This window comes from Dipodomys merriami, unplaced genomic scaffold (assembly GCF_024711535.1).
Source record: "Dipodomys merriami isolate MVZ:Mamm:240054 unplaced genomic scaffold, mDipMer1.0.p SCAF_68, whole genome shotgun sequence".
NCBI lineage: Eukaryota > Metazoa > Chordata > Mammalia > Rodentia > Heteromyidae > Dipodomys > Dipodomys merriami.
In genome coordinates this window covers 421186-444038 of record NW_027206268.1, presented here as the reverse complement: position 1 = coordinate 444038, position 22853 = coordinate 421186, and the positions used below count along the sequence as shown (strand labels likewise).

The following is a 22853-nucleotide window of genomic DNA, read 5'->3' as shown; positions in this document are numbered from 1 at the left end:
ATTCTCAGCTATATTAACAAAGGAGGTGGTAGAGCTCCATACAGGTATAACTAGAAAAAAATTAACTCGATAAAATACTTTAGAATGTTTGAACATATTGAAAGGATTTTATTTTTGCCACAGCGTTGGGACATAGAGAACAAGGAAAACAAGGTAAATTGAAAAAGAGGAATACTCATTATGAGAAAACTTATACATGAAAGGAAATGCAAGCAAGTACATGTGAGAATAGTTATACAGGCATGCATTTTTAAAATGCTGATACAAGTATGGATGGAGGAGAAGAATATATATTTTAAGGCATGAACATTCAGAGTTTAATGCTTGTCTTCAAAGACAGAAAGATAATTAAACGTGGCCAGAACTAGAAAAAATACCTATTAAGAGAATATCATTTAGGAATATTAAATATTAAAGAACTAGCTAAGGGCTGGAAAGATGGCTCAGTGGTAGAGTGCTTTCCTTGAATGCATGAGGCCCTGGGTTTGATTCCTCAGCACCACATAAGCAGAAAAGGCCGGAAGTGGCGCTGTGGCTAAAGTGGTAGAGAGCTAGCCTTGAGCTGAAGAGCTCAGGGACAGCGCCCAGGCCCTGAGTTCAGGCCCCAGGACCGACAAGAAAGAGAGAAAGAGAGAAAGAGAGAAAGAGAGAAAGGAGAGAGAGAGAAAGGAGAGAGAGAGAGAGAGAGAGAGAGAAAGAACGAACCAGATAAAAGAGCTATAAAAATAAGTGTGGACTAGGAATAGGCAATAGGGGGGTTGAACCTGATATTTTTCATTAAATGTCCAGTAGCCTATTTAATTTCAAAATATGTTTAGGGGAGAACACTGGAATGGGTGACATTGATCAAGATGTACTATACTCATAAACTGGTATGTTGATTGAAACCTCTGCACAACCACTTAAAAGATACTTTTAAAAATTAAAAACAGGCTGGGAATGTGGCTTAGTGTTGCCTAGAAGCATGAAGCTCTGGATTCGATTCCTCAGTACCACATACACAGACAAAAGCCAGAAGTGGTGCTGTGGCTTAAGTGGTAGAGTGCTAACTTTGAACAAAAGAAGCTCAGGGACAGTGTCTAGGCCTTGAGTTCAAGCCCCAGTACTGACAAAAAATAAAAATAAAAACAAGGACTGGGAATGCGGCTTGGTGGTAGAGTGCCTGCCTAGCATGCATGAAGTCCTGGGTTCAATTTCTCAGTACCACATAAACAGAAATAGCCGGAAGTGGTACTGTGGCTTACGTGACAGAGTGCTAGCATTGAGCAAAAGAAACTCAGGGACAGGAACAGTGCCCAGGTCCTGAGTTCAAACCCCAGGACTGGCAAAAAAAAAAAAAAAAAAAAAAAAAGTTGAATTTCAATGATCACTACTATAAAAGGCTTTTCTTCACTCCCCACCGCAAATGGGATTGTTATGAATCACAAAGGTAAGAAGAATCTGAATCCAGCCTTCACTGATGCTTACTAATTTAAATATTAATAAATGAGACTAGTAAACCCTGCTTTAGTGTAACGATCCCCTGTCAGCATCAACACAAAAGCCAGATCATTTATATGTCTCATTTTCAGAGCAGATGGGAAATGAAACATTCCACAGTAAAAGGCAGCCCTGGAGAAAGCTTTTTCTCTTGACTACAGCATAGCATCTGTCCATTGATCGCTTTCACACACTGGTGACAATACATACAGGGCAGCAATGATAGCAGCTACCCTGCCAACCAAGCTCCTTTAGGATGTGAGTCATCCTGCTGCAGCAAAGGAAAGCAGACAGACAGAAAGTACACATTTATGTGCAGGTTGTCTGGAAACACAGCAGGAGCAGTCCTTTCACATAGGGCCATGATTCCAAGGGCACCAGGAGTTTCTTACTAAATCCTACTTCTGGTTTAGTTTACTTTAGTTCTCAGTTCACCTACTGGGGAGAAAGCTGGGGAATTTTTAAGTAAAAGTGCAAACAATGCACCCCCTGCACTTTCCAAGCGCACCTCAGGTTTATCACTATCAAAAATTATGAGAACGTTTCCTGCCTTTCTACTACTGATTCTTGATCTGGTGTTTCACATTTCTTTTAGGTACAGACAATATACCCTATTAGCTGGAGGGAGGAAGGAAAGAAGGAAGGATATCAAGAGGAAAGAAAATGAGAGTACGTAGGGGGATGATGAGAATGAATCTAGGGCTATTATACTAGTTAACTTTATCTGGTAAGGATCGTAACTGTGGCTATTACCATACCTCTTTCATTGCCCTCCCTCCAACAGTTACTCTGCTCTGGACTTGGTTCTAATCATTACCTATTCTTCTAGATATGCTTCAGAACAATGACTGCCAAGAACCTTATTAGGATACTACATCTTTGTTCTCTGTTCTTATTTCTTACCGTAAGCAAACCTGTCAAACGAATAATACTTCAGTCATACCCTACTAGTCTCTCCTTATATTTTAACTATTATGTATGTATTCCTTAAATAATATGGCTTAGGCTTATCTGTCTTAAAAATAACTTTATATGAAGAAATTTTCTATATTATTGATGAACTGATTTTTACTTTTAAAGAATGGGCTACTTTGAATTTTTTAAAGTTAGTTTTTCTTTAAAACCACACAAAATATAGAAAGAATTCTCAAATCTCAATAAACAAACTAGTTTTACCAAATAGACAAACAATTTGAACAAATACTTCAGCAAAGAGGATATACAAATGGAAAAATAAGTTCATAATTGTATTGGCACTAGAATGTAAGTTTACAAAGTCATTTAATTTTATACTTGAATGGATGAAATTTTGTATGCCAATTATAAAACTGCTTTTAAAATGAAGCTTCCCACCAGGCCTGGATAAGTTTCACATCTGTAATCCTAGCTACTAAGGAGGTTGAGATCTAAGGACCACAGTTTGAAGAAAGATCGAGCAGAAAAGCCCAAGAGACTCTTATCTCCAATTACCCAGCAAGAAAAGCCAGATGTGGAGCTATAAGTCAAGTAGTAGAGCACCAGACTTGAGCACAAAAGCTCAGAGACAATATCAGGTCCTGAGTTCAATCTCCAGGGCCTACCAACCCATACATATACACACAAGCTTCCTAATGTTGGATGTAAGTCATAAATATGAAGCACTATACATGTCAAAATATATTAAATGCATTATCAGTTTTCATGCATTAGAAAGTCAATTCCAAGAGCACAAGATTTTTACCTTTATTTACTGCTATATCCCCAGAAACAATGTGGGGCATGCTGTAATATACTGAATAAACATTGTAAGCACTCAGTATTTGTTGAATGAGTGAGTGATTTATCATTTTACTCTGATGAGAATACAAACTTGATATATGCTCTGCTCAGGCCTGTTTACCACTAATGACATGCCCTTCTACAAGTGTATCCCAAGTAACAATTATTCAAGAATTATCTCTGCAGTATTATTGTCATCAATTCTTGTAAGAACCTGTATGAGAGCACAGAGGCTAGTTGAGTCAACTAAACTACTTCTGGCAGATAGGACTAACAAGAAAATAAGCATTAGAAATAGGAGCATGCTGCTTTAAGTCAAGTGATATGACTTATACTTGGGAAGCATCGTTTTTGTGAAACCACAGACCGAGTGAACAAAAATGATGTTAAAAAAAATAGAAGGTGGGATTGAAAATGTGGTTTAGTGATAGAGTGCTTGCCTAGCATACATGAAGCCCTGGGTTTGAGTCTTCAGTACCACATAAACAGAAAAAGCTGGAAGTGACACTGTGACTCAAGTGGTAGAGCGCTAACCTTGAGTACAAAGAGGCTCAGGAACAGAGCCCAGGCCCTGAGTTGAATCGCCAGGACCAGCAAAACACACACACACACAAAGTTATTGTGTGTACACACACACACACACACACACACACACACACACACACACACACACACACACACACACACACACACACACACACACACACACACACACACACACACACACACACACACACACACACACACACACACACACGTACGTAAAGTTATTGTTCCAGAAGAAAACAAGTCAAAGGTGGCTTATGGACAGAGCAATAACAAAGAATTGTGAAATTAACAGTTTGGTGTAAGAAACAAATTAAAGCCTATCAGAGGGGATGAATTTCAGGAGATACAGAGAAGGTGAAAAAGATAAGTAAAAAAAAAAAATTATTACAGGCTAGGAATGTGGTGTAGTGGTAGATGCTTGCCTAGCATGCATGAAGCCCTGGGTTCCATTCCTCAGTACCACATACACAGAAAAAATAAAAAAATGGCACTGTGGCTCATGTGGTAGAGTGCTAGTCTTGAGCAAGAGAAGTTCAGGGACAGTGTCAAGCCCCAAGACTGGCACCAAAAGAAAAAAAAATATTACCAACAAGGTAGGAATGAAAAAAGGAGTTTTTGGAAAAAAACTAACTAGGAGGCCAACAAAAATCAAAAACATTAAATTGCAAAAGGCCTTCAAATATGTAAATAAAATGGGAAATGAAAGGTGGCAAATTTTAGCATTGGGTAATGTTAACAATTTAAAAACCCATCCTAAACAAACAAGTGAAGTCAATGAACAAATGAAGAGATAGGATTATTCTAACACTTGTTAAAAAATAATACAAACAATCTGCCAACATACCAGAAGGTGTCTGGTATTTTGGCTAGTATTCAATAGGGTAAGCATTTCTTAAAATATTTACCTGAGTATTACAGATTTAGTAAACAAATACTATCTGTCTAAAAAGAATCCCTCCCTGAAATGTTTGGTTTTAATTTAATAATGTATTGCTATGTAAATTACAGAATGAGAATACACAAAACAGGAGCTGGCAGTTTGTGTTTAATGGTAACAATACCAACAGAAAAGTTTCTCAATGTGTGATTTTGATTGTTTACATTACTAGAATAATTATCAGAATAAGGCAGGCCTAAGAACATTCAACATTTAGGTCACCAACTATGTAATTCTAGACTGTGGAAACTAAGAGAGTAATCATAAATAAAACCTAAACATTCACTGTCAGGGATTTTTTGTTGTTGTTGTTTTTGGTGCCAATCCTGGGGCTTGAACTCAGGGCCTAGGCACTGTTCTTGAGCATTGATGGTGGTGGTGGTGGTGGTGGTTGTTTTTTTTCCTCAAGGTTAATGACAGGGCCACTTCTGGCTTTTTTGGGGAATTAATTGGAGATAAGAGTCTCAAGGATTTTCCTGCCAATCTGGTTTTGAACCTCAGTCCTTACATCTCAGTATCCTGAGTAGCTAGGATTCAAGTCTGAGCCATGAGCACCTGGCTTAACTTAAAAAGAAAAACAAAACCCTACAGTTATCTTTAATGTTAATATCAATAATGTCAATTGAATAGCAATATTTAGCTACAAATGGTTTTCTCTTTGTTGACCAAAAGTTTCTATTTCTATATTTAAACACTAGCTATTTGCTTTCAAATTATGCGGCAAACTTATCTTTTTGTCTGTTATTTTGTGGCTGTTTTTGGAGGTACTGGGATTTGAACTCAGAGCCTGGTACCTGCTAGGCAGCACTCTACCAGGTAAGCCACATCTTTATCCCTTTTTTGATTTAGTTATCTTCAGGATAAGATCTCCATTTTGCTTCAAGTCTTCATTCTACTTACGCCTTCCACATTAATCCTAAGTGGGATAAGCCAGTCACAAAAGGATTGCATGATTCTACTCCTATGAGGTGCTAAGTTAAATTCATAAAAAAGAGTAAAATGATGGTTTCCATGAGTAATGTTTAATGTGTATGAGTTTCAGTGAAAGAAACTTTGGAGATGGATGGTAATGTAAACTGCACAAAAGGACACATTTAAAATGGTTAAAACGGGAATTTTTATGTTTTATATATACATATGCATATGTGTGTATGTGTGTGTATATATATATATATATATATATATAAAACCACAAAAAACTTCAGTTAAAAAAGATTAAGTAGAATGGGTAAGAATTAAGGAAGGGGTTACATTGACCAAGGAACACTATACTCATAACCTGACTTATATAACTGTAACTCTGTTGTACAAATATTTAAGAACAACAATAATAAAAAGACTAAGTAGATATGTAGTTTCACTTTAGCATGGACATTCAAATGTGTGTAGAGTTCAGACAGAAATTAAGTATAAGTCATCAAAGGAATGAACTATGCATTTACCAATTTATGGTCTCCAAATTCCAAATGCAACCTTTGTTTTTGCTTACTCTGTAAAAATTAATGTAGGGCAGATGAAATTTAAGCTGAGAAGTAACAAATAAAATAATGGTCAAATTAACTTTAACACATAATCTCTTTTATTCCTCCAAAAATGTTTCAGGAAGAACCTAACTATGTGTATACATTGATGTCTATGTTTAGGAAATAAATTCTTAGGTTGAGAATCATCCACATGAATTTTATATTCTGAATTTGCCAAGATTTTTAATTCGTTCAAGTGGAAGTTTCTAATCATTCTAGAAATGATTACTTTCTGCTTCTATGAAAGGAGCTCTCATTTGTCAGCCCAATATCATAGTGTAAATGGCTTCATAACTGGGTATTTACAGTGGTAATGGAAGCATTCATAATAGTTTCCTCCAACTCTCTTAGAAATCAGGCATGAGTCATATTGATACTTTATTTTCTCCACTTGTGATGTGGTTGCAAATTTGCTACATCCATCAAACAGTTATTTTCCTGGAAATCAAATGCCAATTTCTAAATTAAAAAAGAAATACTGAACTTGTAAACTCAGTCTTTTAAAAGTGGAGTTTTTCTTTATCCTATAAATTGAATCTGCTTTATTTCAAATGATTGTTTTTCTTAAGATTGGTCAAGAAAAGAATCAACTTTCAAGGACAATACATCAACTTGACAAAACTAAGAATTTCAGCTAAGGATTAGGAAGTCCGAGAACAGCTTTAAGAACTGTTATATCTACCGAGAAAACTATCACATAAGCATCTGACACATCTTAAGAATATCATTTAAGCCGGGCGCTGGTGGCTCACGCCTGTAATCCTAGCTACTCAGGAGGCTGAGATCTGAGGATCGCGGTTCAAAGCCAGCCCGGGCAGGAGAGACCGTGAAACTCCTATCTCCAATAAACCACCAGAAAACCGGAAGTGGCGCTGTAGCTCAAGTGGTAGAGCGCTCGCCTTGAGCTGAAGAGCTGAGGGACAGCGCCCAGGCCAGAGTTCAAGCCCCACGACCGACAAAAAAAAAAAAAAAAAATCATTTAATTTTAATTAATCTTTAGCACTTTTACATGACAGATAATCTAAAAAGAGCTCTAGGTACTATTTTTTGTTTGTGGTTACTTATCTTTCTAATGACCCAATATTCTGGCTCTTGCTTCAATTTTACAGTTGAGAAAACTAGAAAAAAGTGTTTAACTATTTTGTATGAAGCCACAAAGATATAAATTTAGGCATGTGAAATTCAAGCCCAGTTGTAAATTTTGAAGTTCAAGTACTTCCACTCCTCCCAGTGACTTTATCTATCTAAAATGGTATCAGTGTCTGCTGAGAATGACCTGACATGAAAGCCAGTGAGGTTGATTCACCTGGGTAGAAATTAGAACTTGAGAAGCACTATTTAATTTTTTCATGTAGAATAAATTAGTAAGTATGGACTTATCAAGAACGAAAACATATGTAGTTTCTAAAAACAAATTTGTAAAAATTGGGCACTTCATAGAATTTTAAGAGAAGCAGACATCTGCTTTCTTGGAACTACTCTTTTCTGAGAACAAAGATAATATAGTTTCTTAGTCTCTTGGTGATGAAACAGAAAGATGTATACCCTTTCAACCATCTCTAAATACTGCTATATTCTTGCATGTTTTGTTTTTTGTTTTTTGTGGTTTTTTTGGACTGGTCGTGGGGCCTGAACTCTGGGCCTGGGTGCTGTCCCTCAGCTCTTCAGCTCGAGGCTAGCGCTCTACCACTTGAGCCACAGCGCCACTTCCGGCTTTTTTCTTCTTGCTTATGTGGTGCTGAGGAATCGAACCCAGGGCCTCATGCATGCAAGGCAAGCGCTCTACCACTGAGCCACCTTCCCAGCCCTTGCATGTTTTTAATATACAGCTTTAGAAAACAATTTCTATCTGCATGTTGTTAAAACATTTCCTAGAAATTAGGAAAGTCTTATATTTTGACCTTTTTTAATATGCTTTTATCATAATTCAGACTAAGAAAGCAAGGCTCAGAGCTGTGCTAAGATCCAGTGGAAGAATACCACGGGGTACAATTTGCTCTTCCTATTTTCTGCATACAAATATGAGAAGATATACAACTCCACTTGGACTATGTATGAAAGAACACAATCTATCACCTGATGCCTAAAATATTAAATATGCTTCCGGTGAAACTGTGCTTAAAAGAAGACGAACAACTCAACCCAAACAATATTTACTCAAGAGAATGCCATTTATCTGACAAAACTTCATTTTTTGCAGAATATTGTAAAGGAACATTGTGATAAAACAGCCTTGGATTATAATGATATCCAATGGCAAGTGAAACAAAATCTACTCTGTTGTATGGAATCATGAGAGTAGTGCGGTCTCAGGCATCAATTTTCTAGAGTTATTTTAGTATTACTTCATTTCCTATTTTGCATCAAATATTCTTTCCCAAGACTGTCTTAAAGTAGCTTAACAAATCTAAAAGCTCTAGCTAAAATTCTCAATGACTATTAGCAAAGTAACAAATAATCCAAAACAATCTAAGTAATCTCATCATTAATGAAGAAAATGTTCTAAGTGCAAGCTAGGCGCAAGCATATATCTATAGACTCCTGTTGTATTGATGTACACAGTGAGGACTAACAACTGAATACTGTGTGCGTATGTGTATGTGTGTGTGTGCACGCACGTGCGTGCGTGCGTGTATGCTCATGCACATGCTAGGGCTTGAAATCAGGGTCTGGGTGCTGGGTCCCTCAGCTGTGCTTCCTCAAGGCGAGTGTTCTACAAATTAAGCCATAGCTTTACTTCTGGCTTTTTGGTAGTTAATTGGAGATAAGAGTTCCATGGGCGGGGCTGGGAATGTGGCTCAGTGGTAGAGCGCTTGCCTTGCATGCATGAGGCCCTGGGTTCGATTCCTCAGCACCACATAAGCAAAAAGAAAAAAGCTGGAAGTGGCCCTGTGGCTCAAGTGGTAGAGCGCTAGCCTTGAGCTGAAGAGCTGAGGGACAGTGCCCAGGCCCAGAGTTCAAGCCCCACGACAGACCCAAAAAAAAAAAAAGAGTTCCATGGGCTTTCCTGCCCAAGCTGGCTTCGAACCATGATCCTCAGATATCAGTCTCCTAAGTAGGTAGGATTACAGGTGTAAGCCACCAGTGCCTGGCTCATATTATTTTTATACCAATAATACATCTACACAGGCTCAAAAAAGTCATGATATGGGCCACAAAGACTTTAGATGGTACAAGGATAAAAGATGTTTGTCAACTCTATGAAGCCAAATGTGGAGATACAAAGAGGATTAATCAATGTAAAACTAGTGACTCTGGGGATGGTTTGAAACAATGTTTCAGACAAAAATAATCCAGATTGTTCATCCATCAACTGTTAACAACTAAAAGTTCATAGTAGAAGAAAGAACATTGTTGGTAGTGTGTTATTAAGATGACCTAACAGTACAATTCCTAATACTAAGCAAGGATCCCAGTGCCTACTTCAAGAGGCTGAGAACACAAAATGGCTACAAATGTATAAAAGGTCTTGAGTTTATAGTAAGCCATTTTCATTAATAAAAGGGAACGGAGCTGACACCACTAAGATATGATGATCACGGTTTGGAAGTCAGCCTAATCGGGAAGGTCCTTGAGTCTCTCAGCTCCAACTAACCACAAAAGAAAAAAATCCGGAAGTGGAGCTATGGCTCAAGTGTTGGAGCACTAGCCTTGAGCACAAAAGCTCAGGCACAGCGCCCAGGTCTTGAATTCAAGCCCCAGGACCAGCACCAAAAAAAAAAAAAAAAGGAAAAGACCCTTGTCTCAAAAAGAAACAAGAGCTTCCAATAGCCAACAGTGTTTATTTATTTTTAAATCCAAGCATATTACAAGTGTATGTGGATGTTGAGAATCATCCACATGAGCTACCTATTATGTACAATATGTGGAGAAAGATACATTTCACAAAAAAACTAAAAGCAAAACATATGATTGAGAGGATAGGTTAGTAAACTAGAAACTAAGTTGTACACTGAAGTAAAAAGATAATGATTTGGCAGTGCTTACACTTGCCTATGGGAACCTGACAAGTCTTGGGTTTTAGCAAAGTGAATCAGAAGGCCAAATCTTAGCCAGAGATGCCTAGAAGTGGTATCAAACCCTTGTAGGCTAGAATTGATGAACTGTTAAAAAAAAAAAATCCATTAGGCACTGAGAGATAATGAGGCTAAGTGTAAATCTCAGTTTTGGTGAAAAGCAAAAAGTGGTATTACTTGAGAATAAGCACTATATCTTATCTCACTGTTACATTTTTGTGAGAGTATGTATATACACACATATTATACAACCCAATCATAGGGTGAAAGGTTCAAGTTTCAATCTTCTGGCATATCCTGCTTTTCTAGCACCATTTATTAAAGTGGCTGTGCTTTAGACATTTTTGTTAAGATGGACATACGTGGTTGGACATGCGTGGGTTTAGTTGTAGGATCCTTATTGTAACTCAGTGTTCTATGTATGTTTTTATGCCACTATTATGCTGTCTCAACAATATATCTTGAAATAAGGTATGATGCCTCTAGTTTTGTCCTTTCTACTCAAGAAAGATTACTTTGGCTTTTTTTTTTCCTGGTTGTGGGGCTTGAACTCTGGGCCTGGGCGCTTCAGCTGGCACTGGGCACTGAGCTTCCCTCAGCTCTTCAACTCAAGGCTGGCACACTCTACCACTTGAGCCACCGCACCACTTCCAGTTTTCTGGTGATTTACTGGAGATAAGAGTCTCATGGACTTTCCTGTGCAGGCTGGCTTTGAACTGCCATCCTCAGATCTCAACCTCTTGAGTAGCTAGGATTACAGTTGTGAATCACTGCTGCCCAGCTGATTACTTTGGCTTTTTGGCGTCCTTTTACATTCACTGGGTTTAAGGAAAGTTTTATCCTAATTCTATCAAGAATGCAATTTGGTTTCTGATGTAGATCACACTGTATCTGTCAATATCATTGGGAAGTAAGAAAATTTTAACTTTTAATTTTTCCAACCCAAGAAGTGTTTCGTTTGCTGTGCCTTCTATTTCTCTCTTCAGTGATTCAAAATTTTTACTATGGAGGTCTTTTCTTGAATAAAACTGTCCCTAGGTGTTTTCTTGTTTTTGTTGTTATTCCATAGCTATTGTGAATGGTATTACTTCAATTGTTTCTATTTTAACAAACTCATTAGGGTAAAAAATGCTACTGATTTTTATGTTGATTTTGAATCCTGCACAGTTATTCATGTATCACTTCTAATAATCTTTTTTTTTTTTTTTTTTTTTTTTTTTGGGTCCGGTCATGGGGCCTGAACTCTGGGCCTGGGCGCTGTCCCTCAGCTCTTCAGCTCAAGGCTAGCACTCTACCACTTGAGCCACAGCGCCACTTCCGGCTTTTTTCTTTTTGCTTATGTGGTGCTGAGGAATTGAACCCAGGGCCTTGAGCATGCAAGACGAGTGCTCTACCACTGAGCCACCTTCCCAGCCCACTTCTAATAATCTTTGATGGAATCTTTAGCTTTACCTAAATACAAAATTATATCTTCTGTAATAAAGAATATTTTGTCTCTTCCCTTTTCTATTTGAATGCCTTTTATTTGTATCTCTTTTCTCGTGGCTCTAACTTTCACTAATATAGTGAAAAATACAAGAATATTATTATATTATTTATCTTTTGGTTGATCATGGGGCTTGAACTCAAGGGCCTGGGCACTGTCCTTGAGCTCTTTGGCCAAAGAGCTAGCGCACTACCACTTTTAGCCACAGGTCCACTTCCGGTTTTTGAGTGGTTAACTGGAGTTAAGAGTTTCATGTGGATTTTTCTGCCCAGGCTGGCTTCACTTCCTGCTTTTTTTGGTGCTTAATTGGAGATAAGAGTCTCAGTGACTTTCCTGCCTGAGATGTCTTATAACCATGATCCTCAGATCTCAGCCTCCTGAGTAGCTAGGATGACAAGCATGAGCCAACGGCACCTGAATATAACATTCTTTTTTTTTTTTTTTGGGGGGGGGGGGGGGGGGTCTGGTCGTGGGGCCTGAACTCTGGGCCTAGGCACTGTCCCTCAGCTCTTCAGCTCAAGGCTAGCGCTCTACCACTTGAGCCACAGGGCCACTTCCGGCTTTTTTCTTTTTGCTTATGTGGTGCTGAGGAATCGAACTCAGGGCCTCATGCATGCAAGGCAAGTGCTCTACCACTAAGCCACCTTCCCAGCACCTGGATATAACATTCTTAGAGGAAACATTTTTCAGCTTTTCCTCATTCAGTATAGATTCAGTCTTCTATACGTGGATATCCATTTTTCCCAGTACTACTAGTTGAAGAGTCTGTCTTTTCTCCAATATATATTTTTTGGTGCCTTTGTCAAAACTCAAATGCTAGCCACGCACTGTGACTAATGTCTACAATCCTAGCTACTTGGAAAAGTGTCAATCAGAAGGATCACAATTCAAAGCAGTTTGGCTAAAGACTGGGAAAACCTTGAGACAATCAATAAGCTGGATGTAGTAGAACATGACTGCAACATAGGAAGCGTAAGTAGGAAGACTGCAGTCCAAGCTGGCTTGGGCAAAAAAGTGTACAGTCCTACCTGGAAAATAATTAAAGCAAAAAGGGTCAGGAGGGCAAAGCTTAAGGGTAGAGTACCTGCTTAGCAAGTGCAAGGTGTTGAGTTAAAAACCCCAATACTACCAAAAATTAGTAGATGACTGTAGCTGTGTGTGATCTTCTATAGCTATCTGGATCTTCTCTTTTGTTGATCTATATGTCTGCTTTTATGCCAATGTTTTGTTAGTACGATTCTCATAGAAAAGTACTAAAATTAATATGGTAGCACCAAAGATCTGATTGGAAAGCAATCCTGAGCAAAAAGTATAATGTGTGAGGTAAACACAGACCTATCCCATCGCTGTAAATTTTGTCATCTGAGAATGTTATATAAACAAAGTCATAGTATATATAGCTCTATGAAGTTGAATTTCTATGCAGCATGATACCCTTGAGGTGAAAATGCAAGTATTACTCATTCTTTTCTTTTGTTCCTTTGTAGTACTGTAGAATTCAGTCTACTACATTTCAGCTAATACTAAGCACATGCATTTGGAAAACTAAAAATACTCATAAATTTCCAACCACAAAACAGACAGGATAATTTTCTTAATTTGGTACAACTTAACTTTAGTGGTCAATTAAGCTATAATCAATTACTTACCACATATAATTGTTTCCACAGACTGGCCCATTCTTGTAAAGTTGCTGTAACCTCAGTCACAATAGAATCTTCAAGTGGAACCACAGTTTCATATTGCCTAGAACCAGAGCCACACAAATAGCCACATTATCTTTGATAAAACTCCACAATACTGTTTCACTTTTCAGTGTGTTTAATTGAAATTTTAAAGTAAGGAAATGTTACAGCACAAAGCTGTCCTTCACAAAAGAAAGAGAGATAAAGACTTTCTCAGAAAACCAAAAGTTCTGCATGGCAAAACATGCTACAGGAAATTCTTTTTTTTTAAATAAGTTTTTTATTGTGAAAATACTATACAGAGGGTTACAATCACATGAGCAAGGTAATGAGTACATTTCTTATCAAGCATTGTTGCCTCCTCCTTTGTTTTTCCCCTACATCCTTTCCCTCCCATCTCCACAACTACACTCCCCCTCATAGGAAATTCTTAAAGCTAAAGATATAAGGACACTAAATATTAACATGAAAGCATAAAATAATGACTTTCTCAGACAAACAAAAACTAAGCAACTTCATTCCTAGTAAATCTGTCCTGCAAAAAGAAAACACTTTAAGTCAAACTGAAAGAATGCTAATTGGCAACAAAAAAGATGTGAAAATATAAAAATTAATGTTCAAACTTACAATGTACTAAATTCAGAAAAATAAAATATTGAAAATAGCAGGGTGCTGGTGGCTCATGCCTGTAATCCAAGCTACTCAGGAGACTGAGATCTTAGGATCACAGTTCAAAGCCAGCCCAGTCAGGAACATCTGCGAGACTCTGATCTCCCATGAACCACCAGAAAACCAGAAGTGGCACTGGGGCTCAAGTGGGAGAGCACTTGCCTTGAGCTCAACAGTTGAGGGACAGTACCCAGGCCCAGAATTCAAGCCCCACGACCAACAAAAAAATAAAATTAAAAATATTGAAAATAACGGCAGTTAAAATAATTTGTTAATAGACATATAATAAGAAAGATATAAATTGTGGTATCAAAAACACAAAATGGGTGCTAGGAAGGTGGCTCAGTGGTAGAGCGCTTATCTTACATGCTTGAGGCCCTGGGTTCCATTCCTCAGCACCACATAAGCAGGGGGAAAAAAAGCCAGAAGTGGTGCTGTGGCTCAAGTGGTAGAGTGCTAGCCTTGAGCTGAAGAGCTGAGGGACAGCGCCCAGGCCCAGAATTCAGGCCCCACGACCAGACCTCCCCCAAAAAAAACAGAAACCAAAAACACAAAATGGTCCGGTGCAGGTGGTTCATGTCTATAATCCTAGCTAATCAGGAGGCTGAGATATGAGGATCAAGGTTCAAAGCCAGGCCAGGCAGGAAAGTCCATGAGACTCTTATCTTCAATAAACCACTAGAACACTGGAAGTGGTGCTATGGCTCAAGTAGTAGAGCACTCGCCTTGAGCTGAAGAGTTGAGGGACAGTGCCCAATCCCAGAGTTCAAGCCCCATGACCAAAACAAAAAAACAAAAAACAAAAAATTAACTTGGATATAACTCATTAGTAGAGTGCTTGTCTAGCATGCATAAGGCTTTGTGTTCAATGCTCAGACTCATAAAAAATTTTTTTCTAAATTGGTCAATTTCTGCTTGCAAATAAAAGATCTTAAGTTTCCTTCACTTTGATATATAGAAACATTACAAAATCATTGCTAAGCTGCTAATCTATCAATTACTCCCAAAATGGTACACATATATTTTAGCATACTATATATATATACATATATATATATATATATCTTTTTAATAAAATTCACAACTAAGAGTTACTTCACCAGATACTGTATTTTTTATTTATATCCTCAAGGTTATAAATAAGGAATACATATTTTCTATATAAAAACTTGTCAATAATATGCTTCATACCATGAACCAAAAAGACACACATAGAATTCTTCTGCAACCTATAATAATTATAAATAAATTTAGTAAGGACAATTACTTACCCCCTATTACTGACAATAGCCTTTTTCAAGTGAATATAATTTGCAGGAAATATCCCCTGTAAAAGAGAAAAGATTTCCAGTTAGAAAAGGTAAATTGTGACAAACATCTCATAGATAAGAAAAGATCAACAAAACCACAGTAAATATGACAGACTAGTTGACAGTTCCTTCCTTCCCTTATGTCTGACAGCCTTAGCAAGGAATTGTCAGACAAGCAAGTCCTTTATAGACAACTAGCTGAATAGCTCTCAGGGTAATTCAGCTCTTCTGGATGCTTTACAATCACTCTGTGGACTTTCCAGGAGATACAGAGGACAACTATACCACAGATGAAGATATGCTTCAGTTATAACCATACCAGATATCCTGGACTAGCCTCAGTATTCTTAGATAAATCAGGCCTCAGGAAACTCTCTCTGTAGGACCTTTCAGCCATTTGTATCCATGCCACCAGGGGAATATTGGCCTACTCAGTAGGCAGGGGAGTATTTCCCCTGGTGGCTAGTCAGTAGGCAGCCTGTGGTGCAAACAAATCCTTCATTCGTATGAATGCTATGCCATGATTTGTTAGTTTAATCCATTATATTTGGGGGTACTTTGTTATTTAGTAACATGAAATTTTAAAAATTGTGTTCAAAAATTTAAAGGTAATTATCGTGCACAGTCTCATACGGATACTCAAATACAAGTACTGGGAGCAATGTTGAGAGGTAGCACAGATCACAAATATTGCTAAGATAAATAGGATGTAATATCACAAAATACAGCTTTCCACTCATTTATAAGACATTAATTTATTCAAGTTCTAACTTTCTAGAAATTTAATAAAGATTTTAAAAATAAAATGCAATGAGAATAGTGATTCCCATAAAAGCATCTTGAGAGAAAAGCAATACCTGAAGTGTTTCAAAATTAGAAAATAAAAGGAAAATAATCATCTGTGGGCAAAAGTTTTCAGCTAGGGGCAGTTTTGTCCCCATAACATACTTGGCAATATCCAGAGTTCCTTGTTCTTTGGAACAACATGGGATGAAAGTTACCAGTAGAGGGCTGGGAAGATGGCTCAGTGGTAGAGCGCTTGCCTTGAATGCATGAGGCCTGGGTTCGATTCCTCAGCACCACAATAAGCAAAAAAGAAAAAAAGCCAGAAGTGGTGCTGTGGCTCAAGTGGTAGAGCGCTAGCCTTGAGCTGAAGAGCTGAGGGACAGTGCCCAGGCCCAGAGTTCAAGCCCCACAACCAGACCACCCCCCCCAAAAAAAAGAGAAAGTTACCAGTAGAGACCCTATATGATGCTAACTGTTCCTATTACCAAAAAACTGTCACACTCAAAATGTCAATCATGTCAAGAACAAAAAAGCATGTCTATTAGAATTTTTTTTGGGGGGGTCCAGTCGTGGGGCCTGAACTCTGGGCCTGGGCGCTGTCCCTCAGCTCTTCAGCTCAAGGCTAGCACTCTACCACTTGAGCCACAGCGCCACTTCTGGCTTTTTTTTTCTTTTTGCTTATGTGGTGCTGAGGAATCGAACCCAGGGCCTCAGGCATGCAAGGCAAGCTCTCTACCACTGAGCCACCTTCCCAGCCCTCTATTAGAAGTTTTAATTAAACATGTGAAGACATTATTTCCTTAAGGTAATAATTATTACTTTAAAAACTAAAAAAATAGGGCTGGGAAGGTGGCTCAGTGGTAGAGCGCTTGCCTTGCATGCCTGAGGCCCTGGGTTCGATTCTTCAGCACCACATAAGCAGGAAAAAAAAGCCAGAAGTGGCGCTGTGGCTCAAGTTGTAGAGCACTAGCCTTGAGCTGAAGAGCTAAGGGACAGCGACGAGGCCCAGAGTTCAGGCCCATGACTGGATCCACCCCCCCCCCTTCAAAAAATATATTTGTGAAAAAACTAATAAAATGGCCAGGCGCTGGTAGCTCACACCTGTAAATCCTAGCTACTCAAGAGGCTGAGATCTGAAGATCATGGTTCAAAGCCAGACTGCACAGGAAAGTCCATGAGACTCAACTCCAATTAACCACCAGAAAATCAGAAGTGGTGCTATGGCTCAAGTGGTAGAGCGCTAGCCTTGAGCTGAAGAGCTGGGGGCCAACGTCCAGGCCCAGAGTTCAAGCCCCATGACCAACCAAAAAAAAAAATTAATAAAATGCTTCAAAACTGATAGTTTAAACTCTAAACAATTTTAAGGAAAATAATGTGAAATTTTTTATGTTCCCATTTAAGAAAAAGCATAATATACATCAAATATTAAGCTAAAGAAACTTACATGAAAATTGGACAATATTAATTATTTGATCAAGTAACCAAAAATAATGTTTTACAAATGTATTACTGGAGAAGAACGTAGTTCTAACTATTATAACTGCTAATTAAAATAGATTTTATTTGAATAAATTAGGTCAGTTATAGCAGACTAAAACCTAGTACATAAAATTAGTGTTCTACACTAGCGATCTTGTTCAAAATTTTTATTTCCTCAATCCTGGGGCTTACACTCTGAGCCTTGATGCTGTCCCCGAGCTTTTGTGCTCAAGGATAGCATCCTACTACTTGAACCACAGCTCCACTTGGGAGTTTTCTGGTGGTTAGTTGGAGATAAGAGTCCTACAGGCTTCAAACCTGATCCTCAGGTCTCAGCCTCCTGAGTAGCTAGGATTATGGACATGAGTCACTGATGCCCAGCTTGTCTAGAGTATTCAGAATGAGGACAAGTGGGAAAAACTGGGAGAAAGCAAAGGAAGTGATGACATTGTCCAAAAAGAATGGTAATTTTTACCTGACTTATATAACTGTAACCGCTCTGAACATCACCTTTATAGTATCAATAAAAAATTAAGAATATTAAGATCAACAGAAGAGGATAGCAGTGAAGCAATAGGGAATCACCTTACCTCTCTCTATTCAAACAAATTTAGGACCTTAACACACACTTCTCCCCCAAGAAATCAACAACAACAAATATATGAACAAATAGAGAATGACAGGATGGGGGGGGGGACTAATAACTTGTACACAGAAGGACCAAAACCTGTGAAGAGCCGTCCCCCAACCCCCATCCCACACTGACAGCACAGCTATGTGGCTGCCCAGGACTCCAGGACCTGACCAGTGAGACTGCAGCACCCAGACACATCCAGACACAGAAAACTTCCACAGCACAGGGACCTGGCCAACAGAAAGAGCACCAGAGACCAGCAACATGAGATGGAGACATCCAGACTCAGAGAACTTCCACAGCACACCGGTCAACCCACAATCAACACAAGGATCAGTGAGTAACCCTCCCAATGACCCCACCACCACCACAGGCAAGACCAATGCTGGTGGTGACACACAGACCTTGGCCCAGACCCCTCCCTCCCATTCAAGGGGCACCATATTTTAAGAGGACATAGAAACCAGAGCCCTTCCTAACTCCCCCACACCCCACCAGCGAGACACCACCAGGACTCATTCTAGGTGGACACTAGACCAGGACTGTGTCCTCCACTGTCCTGGATACTGGCAGGGAAACCTGAAACAGCACAAACTCCCATGTACCCATGAGAACCTGCCCCTTCCAAAGCCTCACACCCATCTCAGAGGCTTTAATCTAACCTTCCCAGCCACCACCACAGACAAGACCCAGCTGCCAGCAGAGAGTTCCCTGGCTCGGGGCCAAGCCATGCACGTGTCCAAGCTGAAGGCCAAGTGCTGGTCACCTACAAGGTGACCAACTAGGGGCCCAAGCACAGACAAACTCCCACATGCCCATGGGGGCCCACACCTCTGAGGCTCACACATATCCCAAAGGCCTAAATCTAGCCTTCCCAGTCCCCACAACAGACAGGACCAAGTACCCTCCAACTGCAGAGAGCTCACTGGCCTGGGGCTAAGCTAGCCCAGGGGCAAGTATGCAAGCACAAGTGCTTGGTGCATGGGGATGCACACAAGTGCTTGCTGGCCCAGGGGCCAAGTAAAGTCTAGTTCACACTAGGTGAACTAGCCCAGGCAAAGTGCGGGCCACCACATATTGGGCAACAACAGCCAAGCTGGGCCAGGTCCTTGACAATCCTTGAACCCAAATGAGTAAATCACAACGAAAGATTACAAGATTCATGAACAATCAAGACAATAAACCAAATCCAAAAGCCAACAAAAAATTCAGGGAAGGACCTCAGTGAAAGTGAAGAAGAGATGGAGGACAAAAGAACGATTAAACATATAATGACAGAATTGGACAATGAAATAAAAAGGGAGATGCAAGAGTACAATTTCAAGAGTACAAAGAAGATCCAGGACTCCCAAAACCGATATGGAGATAAAAACAGAAACATATCCATCCCATTAAAAGACAAAATTAACACTATGAAAACTGATCTCGGAAGCATAAAAGGTTCAATTTCTACATTGCAAACCACAATGGAATGCCTAACAGAATAAGTAAAACAGAAAACCAGAATATCAGGAGTCAAGAATAAAACAGGAAGTGGAACAAAAGGTCAAAGGGGTGGAAACAACACTCAGAACCTATCAAAGAGAAAGACAAGAATTGGAAGATTCAGCCAAGAGATCTAATTTACCCATAATTGGGATTAATGAGGGAGAAGAATTCAATATTAAAGGCATCGAAACCCTATTCAGTAAAATAATAACAAAGAACTTCCTCAATCTTACTAGAAAAAAAAAAATCACCCACCTTACAGAAGCATACAAGAACCCCCAGTAGACAGGATCCAAGAAGAAACACTTCTAGACAACATAGTACAAACATTAAATTTGAAAAGCAAGGAACTGATTTCAAATGCTGAAAAACCAAAAAAGGAGCTATATTACAATGGAAAGAAAATTAGAATCACTGTAATCTCTCCACACAAACTCTCATTGCAAGGAGAGCCTACAATGGTATAATCCAAACCCTGAAGATCAACAACTGCCAACACAAACAGCAAAGCAATCATTTACATTTGATGACGAAACTAAAATCTTCTAAAACTAAAACCAGACAAACAAAAAAGGAAATCATGAATAGTAAAACCAGCATTATAAACAATACTAAAGGGAAGTATAAAAATCTGAAAAAAATAATCAAAATCAAGGAAACACATTAAACAAAAACCACTAGAAGACCAAGAAGAAAGAAGCAAAACACAAGCCGGGCGCTGGTGGCTCAAGCCTGTAATCCTAGCTACTCAGGAAGCTGAGATCTGAGGATCGTGGTTCAAAGCAGCCCACACAGGAAAGTCCATGAGACTCTACTCTCCAATAAACCACCAGAAAACCAGGAGTGGTGCTGTGGCTCAAGTGGTAGAGTGCTGAAGAGCTGAAGAGCTCAGAGACAGTGCCCAGACCCAGAGTTCAAACCCCATGACCAACAAAAAAGAAAAAAAAATAAAGAGTAAGAAGCAAAATATAGGAAATCAAGAAAATAACAGGTAACATGACACTTCTCTCTATAATAACTCTAAACATTAATAGACTCAATTCCCCAATCAAAATAAAAAGAACAACAGATGGGATCAAATATCAAGATTCATCCATTTGTTGTCTCCAAGAGAACCATCTCACATAGTAATAAAGGGAATGATCCATGAAAAACCCACAGTGGTCAATATCTGTGCACCAATATACTGAACAAATACATTTGGACTTACAGAACAAGACAGACCCAAATCCAGCCTTCCTCCAACTGGAAGTAGTCAAAAGTCTGTGAAGTTGTTAAATGTTGTATATAATTTTCAGTTTGGAGTAATATTGTTTTTAAGGCCATCTAATCCTGACAACCCCTTGGTAAAATAGTCTAAGGTTATAGGTTCCTGGCTAAGTAGGGTCAGCACCCCTGAGTCAGCTTGAAGAAGTTACAGAAGATGGATGATCTTTGCCCATAAATCCCCTTTAAGACCAAGGGACCACAGTCATTTTTTGAAAAATGAGGGCAGGATAAAATGGAAGAGGCATGGAAAACTGTGGTAAGAAGTGTGCAAGTAGGGCTGGGAAAGTGGCTCAGTGGTAGAGTGCTTGCCATGCATCATGAGGCCCTGGGTTCGATTCCTCGGCACCACATAAGCAAAAAGAAAAAAAAGCCGGAAGTGGCGCTGTGGCTCAAGTGGTAGAGCACTAGCCTTGAGCTGAAGAGCTGAGGGATAGCGCCCAGGCCCAGAGTTCAGGCCCCATAACCGGACCAAAAAAAAAAAAAGAAGTGTGCAAGTATAGAGACTACACTTACAAAAATGGTTACAGGCTTAAACCTTCTGTGTCTGTCTATATCCAGTTATTTGTCACCCTGGTAAATTGCCCTGGGCCTCTGCCTAAAACTGTCTTGAAAACCAATGGGGGCCTCAGCCCATCAACCCTATGTAAAAATATCCTTAGCCAGTCTATGTAGAAAGGTGTGCAGTCTATGCAGGAGGTGTGACACTCCATTGAAACTGCTGGGACACAATACCACAGCCCAGCCCAGATCCAGCCCATCTCTTCTAACCTGGAGATTCTGTATGGAAAAAGTTCAAAGATGGTCTATTTTATCTGCTGGACTTCCTTCCTCCCCTGGGGGGGGGGGGAGGGGTGTTTAGGATTTGGCCCTAAAAAATCAATGAGTTGATTGGAGGGGCTGAGACGGTGGCTCAGTGGTAGAATGCCTGCCTTGCATGCATGAGTCCCTGGGTTCCCTTCTTCAGCACCACATAAACAGAAAAGCTGGAAGTGGTGCTGTGGCTCAAGTAGTAGAGCTCTAGCCTTGAGCTGAAGAGCTCAGGTACAGCACCCAGGACCAGAGTTCGGCCCTACAATGGATCAAAAAAAAAAAAAAAAAAAAAAACAGTGGGGAATGTGAGAAGCAGAGGGGCAGGACTTCCTTTCCCATGCTGCCATCACCACCACACAGGCGGGGCCACTGGGGGACCAGGCACCGATATACACAGGCTAGATGTTCCAAGGAGAGAGGAGGAGACACACTGCAAGAGTCTGCAAGAGATGCAACTCCTGGAGCAGAGCAGTGACTGGGCTCTCCTCGGGCTTGAGGAGAGCATGGGCTGACAGAGAGGCCCAAGGTGGCCTAGGCTGGTAGAGGGGCCTGCACAGAACCGAGAGGCCTGTGGAAAGGCCTGTGCAGAGCCAAGGTCTGCACAGAGGCCAAAGACCTGTGTAGAGCAGAGAGGCCTGTGAAGGGTGGAGAGGCCTAGAGCAGAGAAGCCTGAGGAGAACAGTGAGCCCTGCAGTGAGGCCTGCGAAGAGCCCAGAGGCCTTCAGAGAGCCAAGAGGCCAGCACAGAGACCTGTGGAAAGCCGAGAGGCTCGCAAAGAGCAGAGAGGGCCATGGAAAGACCTTCAGTGAGCAGAGAAGCCTGCAGAGAACACAGAGGCTCGCAGAGAGGCCTGTGGAGAGGCAAGATTTGTGGGAAGGAGGAAGGAGGGAAAGCAAAAAGGAAAAAAACTCACCCCCTTGGAGGTTGCAGCTGCTCCTAGTTCTGAGGTAACCTAAGATAGGGTAGTTGCAGACC

General features: G+C 39.8%; 1 protein-coding gene across 7 annotated transcripts in view; it reads right to left on the bottom strand.

Annotated features, from left to right (window-relative positions):
* Nucleotides 1–22853, bottom strand: part of LOC138815943 (dedicator of cytokinesis protein 3) — a 192816-nt gene that overhangs the window by 117612 nt on the left and 52351 nt on the right. For all 7 annotated transcript variants that reach the window (XM_070005342.1, XM_070005339.1, XM_070005345.1 and 4 more), the window contains exons 4-5: nucleotides 15374–15429; nucleotides 13398–13494 (exon numbers count right to left, since the gene is read on the bottom strand). In XM_070005342.1, the coding sequence (XP_069861443.1) occupies nucleotides 13398–13494; nucleotides 15374–15429 (153 nt within the window). The remainder of the gene's footprint in view (nucleotides 1–13397; nucleotides 13495–15373; nucleotides 15430–22853) is intronic.